Source organism: Cyprinodon variegatus, unplaced genomic scaffold, assembly GCF_000732505.1.
Source record: "Cyprinodon variegatus isolate N-32 unplaced genomic scaffold, C_variegatus-1.0 Scaffold573, whole genome shotgun sequence".
Classification (NCBI taxonomy): domain Eukaryota; kingdom Metazoa; phylum Chordata; class Actinopteri; order Cyprinodontiformes; family Cyprinodontidae; genus Cyprinodon; species Cyprinodon variegatus.
In genome coordinates, this window is record NW_015151026.1 from 35,311 (window position 1) to 41,496 (window position 6,186).

The 6,186-nt window shown below is 37.7% G+C and overlaps 1 protein-coding gene across 2 annotated transcripts in view; it reads left to right on the forward strand.

Annotated features, from left to right (window-relative positions):
• The window catches only part of LOC107095798 (protein phosphatase 1D-like), a 6,151-nt gene extending 1,713 nt beyond the window's left edge, over positions 1–4,438 (forward strand). The window contains exons 2-7 of one of the 2 annotated variants that reach the window (XM_015392108.1): positions 101–329; positions 458–582; positions 668–849; positions 985–1,212; positions 1,535–1,622; positions 2,634–2,859. In XM_015392108.1, coding sequence (XP_015247594.1) covers positions 101–329; positions 458–582; positions 668–849; positions 985–1,212; positions 1,535–1,618 — 848 coding nt within the window. In that variant the 3' untranslated portion in view covers positions 1,619–1,622; positions 2,634–2,859. Of the gene's footprint in view, positions 1–100; positions 330–457; positions 583–667; positions 850–984; positions 1,213–1,534; positions 1,623–2,633 lie in introns of both variants that reach the window. The other variant, XM_015392107.1, reaches the window with a different exon arrangement.
• Positions 4,439–6,186: the final 1,748 nt, after the last annotated feature.

Below are 6,186 nucleotides of genomic sequence, written 5' to 3' on the forward strand. Positions count from 1 at the left end.
ATACATATATATATATATTTTTTTTTTTTTTACTTTATAGTGCCTTGTCTTTGACTGGAATAACCCATCGCTTTTTATTTACTTACCTTTTCCTTTACAGCAGAGTGGCCCAAAACGATAACAGGCCTGCCCAGTACATCCGGCACCACGGCTAGCGTTATTGTGATCCGGGGAGTTCATATGTACGTTGCTCATGTCGGAGACTCAGCGGTAGTAGTTGGAGTGAAAGAAGAGCACTCTGACATCACGCTCCAGGCTCTTGAAATAACACAAGACCATAAACCTGAACTGCCAAAAGAGAAAGAAAGGATTGAGCGACTGGGTGGCAGGTGAGTCTAATGGAGAAGTTTGAGAAATTGGTCTATATGTCTTCAGCATTTCCACAGAAGAATAAAAATTGTACAGTTAGAAAAAGGAAAATTATGTTTGAGGTCATGTTGCATCTTTTTAATCAAAGCGTAATGAAGAAATCTGGGGTTAATCGTGTTGTGTGGAAGAGGCCCAGGCTGACTCATAACGGCCCCGTGAGGAGGAGTACTGTCATAGACCAGATCCCGTTCCTCGCAGTAGCCCGATCCCTTGGTAAAGGTTTTTTTTTTTTTGTTAAATTCATCAACGACATCACATGAAAAAGTCAAACTGATGATATTTTATTGCCTTTGAACAGGTGACCTGTGGAGCTACGACTTCTACAGTGGAGAGTTTGTCGTTTCTCCAGAACCTGATACCACCGTGATGACCCTCGATCCTAAACGGCATCGCTACATCATTCTCGGCAGCGACGGGCTGTGGAACATGATGCCACCCAAGAACGCTGTGAATATGTGTTACAGCCATGACAAAATGGCAGTATGTAATGCATAATATTTCCTATTTCCATAATTTTTTTGAGATGTCTTGTGTTTGCTATTATTTCTGTAAGAAACTGTTGCCATGTCAACAAAAGCAACTTCTCATTAGCTTCTTTTGTTGTAATTTTTAAAGGGACCAAAGGGAATGTCTTGCGCCAGGAGGCTGGGATGCACGGCATTATTGTTTTGGAAAGAGCGCATGCTCCGAGCGGACAACACAACCGTCATCGTCCTGGCCCTGCAGGAACGCGGGGGGCCGCCCATTCCCATGCATCGAGATGAGATCGTCGTTGACATGGCGACGGGTATTGACCAAATTCCATACCCTGGAACGCCATATAACACATGCGAGATCCAAAAGGTAAGAGTCGATGATTTGTTACATTGTTTTTATGATTTCTAGCTGGCACAAACAAGATCAGACAAGTAGTGAAATTAGATATTCCTGATGCAGAGCTGCTGCTTCGGCTGCAGAGAACTTTTCTGTCCATCATTATCTGTTTGTTTTTGATTATTTTCAGTATTCCTTTATACATCTCAGTTTATTGCCCTCTGTATACAGCTTCCACCTGTTAAACTACATTGAAATATTAATGCCACAAGCTGCTGATTAAAGATAACAATAGCCTTTCAAATGAAGAAGGGTCAGTGGTTCACCAAATGTTTGTTTTCGGGGCCAACAGGCGGAGCATGAGGATGGCATGTTTTATGAAGAAGATGAGATATATGAAGAAGAACATGAGGGATGGACATGCCTGGATTGGTAGTGAGGTGACTGCTCAGCAATGAACATGTGTTAAATAACAAGCATAATTATCAGCCAATCTATGAGCTCCAGATCTAAGACGAGTTTGTTTAATTTGGTGGCAAACTTTAATGAAGTCAAATAGAGATTCCAAATGAGTTGTAGATCAGATATCCATAAAAGCTTTTCCAGTTTTATAAAGGCTTTTTTTCATATTCTTCATGTGAAACATTTATTTAAACCTTTTAGACTCTTATTTGTCTGTCTCCACTGATTACTCAACACTTTTATCGTTTCTTTAAGTGTTTCTCACAAGATACAGTTGAATAAATGTTTTTATTTTATTTTTTTTTTGTCTATATTATCACTTGGTTTTAATTTTTTTTCAAAATTAGTTCAATATTTCTCCTTCCAATTTTTTAAAACCTTTGTCGTGCAGTAGAACTTTTCTTTTTTTGTTTGGGTTAATCAATTAAAGTGAGAGAAATCCTTTAAAGGTTGGATTTACAGCACTTTGTCAAAGTGTTTATAGTGTTTTCTCATGATACCACCTCAAACTTCTGGGTATTTTAGTGGGACCTCATGGGATACTGCAATAGAAAGTAGTGAATAATCTAAATAGTGTGCATTTAATGCATATTTCATCCTCCCTGGTGAGTCACAGTCATGTCTTTAATAATAATTAAACTTTATTGATCTCATTTTGGAGAAATTTGCCTCTGCACCAAACCCATCCCCTTGGGGTGCAGTGGGCTGACATTTTTTTATTTTTTGCGGCGCCCGGGGAGCAATGAGGGGTTAAGGGTCTTGCTCAGAGACCCAGAGTGGCAGTCTGTGGGAACCGAACTCAGACCTTTAGGATTCCAGGCTCTATGCCCTAACCACTAGGCCGCCACTCTTTTAGGGTATGTATTGATCAGCTTTGCTGAAAGAGTTTCAAGAGGATTGAATACTTTAAAAGGTACTGTAGAATAATTAAAGGAACAACATTTCATTAACTGATAACATTTTCTTTTTGCTGCTTTGCTTATTTTCAGCCAAATGGTCCACAGGAAGCCCCCTCCCCATTTACGGAAAGTTCCCAAACACTAGAACAGGCCTTTGGGCTGTATGAGGCAGCTTTCTGCGCCACTACGCAGCTCCTACCTGACGCCAGCTCCCCGCTGCATCCTGCAGATCTTTCCTCAGATGTTTTCGAAAAGCAAGACCCATCCAGCACCCATATGGACTCAGACTGTTCTGCTCCTCCCTCAAAAATGCCCTGCCGATCCTGTCCCAGGCCGCCTGACTTTAAAGGTGCTAATACTCGGCTTGGCGGGCTTCCAAACAAAGGCAGCTCACTGAAGAAACTTCAGGGCAAAGCAGACAGTGAACAATCCCTTCAGTCTAATGACGCCAAATCGGGCTCTTCTGAGGACGGTGGCATTCGGCCGCAGCACACCTCTACCCTGTGCGTGTGCTGAATCTTTTTCATAAAATCTGCACACCATTTATTAGATGTATACTTTTATAAAAAGTCTTTATTTGTGGGTAAATATGGAAGACAGAGGTCTTGTAAATGTGTTAATGTTTTGATTCCCCTCCTTTTCAGGATGTCCTTTTAAAGGTATAATCTTTTAAATTCTTATTTTCATGCTCTTAAGTATGTACAGTGAAACTGTATTGTAAACAAAACATGTTAATTTAAATTTACTTAACAGTATTTAGGCACATACTTCCATTACTACATTTTTACCAAAAGAAATTAACTTTAGGTTTAACTTTATTCAAAGGAAATGCTGAGAGTTTGGTCATCGGTTAATACCTCCGATCACCTATTTACATCATGGAGAGTTGCTATTTTGTTTGGTAAATAGATGAGCTTATCTGTTGTATTTGCAGCACAGAAATTGGTCTGAGTTGCATTATGCAGGTCTAATTAGAACTTGCTTTATATTTTATGTTTGTAGTTATAACGAGTATGGCCACGGTTTTCCTTCAACTCAATTTTTTCGTATTTTAAGCAGTGGTCAGAAGACAGCATTACATGTTTTTGTCATTTACGTGAACATATTTGTAACATTCTAAGCATCTTGATTTCATAAGTTGTCAGGGCTTAGAAATAATGTTTATTTTTTTTTTGGACCTCACTAACATGTCATCCGTTTAAACTTTAGTGGCAATAAATCTTGGCTTTATCCAGCATCACTATATAGTGTAAGTTAATACCAGTTCCAGATATACGCTACACTCCAGCTTGGTTTTCTTTCTTTTTCTTGTTCTGTGTACCCATCACCTTGCAGATGAGATACTTTGCTCCTCATGTAAAAGTCCCAAGTTGTGTTACTATGGCAGCTGGGCTACTAAGCTAAATACATATTTGCCTTTATTTTGCATAAACTGTCATTGTTGCCTTAGCACAAATTAGTTTTGTCGGTGTTTGTATTTGAGATCCAAAACCAGGTTGTGAAGTGTAGCTGTGCGTCTCAGCCCATCATCTGCATCCTTTTACTGTTCAGTGTGTTTACTATGGTTCAGCTCCTCAGAGCTCCCTTTTTCTGTATGGTGGATAAATATGCAACATGGGTTTGTACAATACTATAATATGCAACCTGTGGGGATTTTCAGGAGTTTGGCATGCTCACATCTATGCTGTATTTTGTGACCTGTGTGTGAGTGTCAGGAGTAACGAGTGTTAAAACGCATGTTAATGGATGTGTTTGGAAAATACCAATCATTTTGGTCTCGCTTTATATTTACTGTTGCCGATTTCCATGTTTGCGGTTTACATTGCAGCATTTAAAAGTGATGACATATAGAAAATGTCTGTGTTCTAATAAAGTTCTTGTTTTTTACAATGGTGCAACAGTGACTGCTTTGTCATGAAAAAGATATCCAGATATAAAGAGCCATTATCGGGAGTATTTTTACTGTTTTATTTAATCATTCTTTTGGTAGGTAATCTAGATTATGCTGCTGTGGCTTGTTGAAGGAAACTGGTCTGGTCATTCAAATCAAGGTTTGTTTTATTTTTATTTTTCAATTTATGAGCACCTTTGTTCATACAGACAGATACTGTCTGACAAGAATTTCTAGAAGGGAAAAGCTGTTGTTCATGAGGTTTTGACTATGTCCAGAAGATGGCAGCAAAGTAAAGGCTTTAATTCTTGCACCAGAGTTGAGCCAATAGGTTCCTCCAAAATTAAAAAAAAAAAAGGAAAAGAAAAAAAATATACGTTCTTACGTATGTACCTACCTACCGACGAACGACGAAAAAAAACTAGCTTGCTAGAAACAAGCAGACATACATACATTTGTATACAGACGGACATTAATGAACGTGCCCCGACCCAAATAAAAAAAAAAAAAAAAAAGTTTGGAACGAAAAAATGGGAAGTGGCTTAAAAAAAACACATTTAAGAAAATACTTTCTTTAAATTGGTTTTAATCCATCTTCTATTTTCTAGTAGCCAAAACATTTTTTCTGAACTTACTTTTAAATGATCCACCAAAGGTTTTACGTCATCTTATCTAACTTTTTCTGCATTTTAGCATATCAAAGGTTTTGCAGGTCCTTGCAAAATAACTGAGGATTCACTTCTGTTATTTATTTATTTTTTTTCTCTTTCAGGATTTCAGGAACACAATATTTCATTAACAATATTCTGAATGGTATTTTTCTACGGTTTTTGATCTGAAGCTCCACACCCGTTCATTCATAACAATGTAAAACTGCTTCACTGGAATCTTATTTAGCATGTAGTTATATAGAGTAAACTATACAGATACATACTTTTCTTTTTTTTACAAATTAATTAGCATTCAGGTGTGTACAGCTGCCCTTTCTCTGCTACCACAAAATAAAAAAAATAAAAATCACTTTTGAATTGCATCTGGGGGTAATTTAATGTCGGTATAAATATGTATATTCTCTAAAGATCTTAAATGTTTGTTGGAAAACATTATTGAATTATCCACCATGAAGACCATAGAATCCAGCAGAGAGGTCAGGGGGAAAAATGGAGGATCAAAGGCAGTTTAAAGTTTATAAATCATTATCCTTCATGGAGAATCCATAATTCAAATTTAGAGGCTGAGACATGACTCTCCGTCTAAACCAACAGACAAGGTAGGGAAAGTAGTACTTAGAGAAGCAGGGAATGTTTGGAGGGTGTCTGCTATAGTTTCATACAAAGAATGTGCTTAAAATCACCTTGTCCTTTCTCAGCTTAACCTATTTTTCAAAGAAGAACAAGTAAAGGTTTTATTGTCTAGATGTGCAAAACTTTCAAAAGACTTTCTGGTGTTACTAAATAAACATGCTTGGATTCATCATTTCCTCTTCACCAAGAAAGCCCCGCCAAATAGCAAATCAGTTTAGTTCCAATGTACGTCAGGCTTAGCAATGTGATAGGAATGTAGAAACCCCCATTTAAAAAACTATAAAATGTTCATAATTTTCACAAAGGTCTTCTGCAGGTCAAAGAGTTGGTTTGATTCTCTTTACTACTGTATCCTCTACAACTGCAGTGATTCCCAAACAAGTACTCATATCTCTGGTGATCCTTGAGTGCATTGCAAGGGGTAAATAAAAAATTTTTTTTTTTTTTT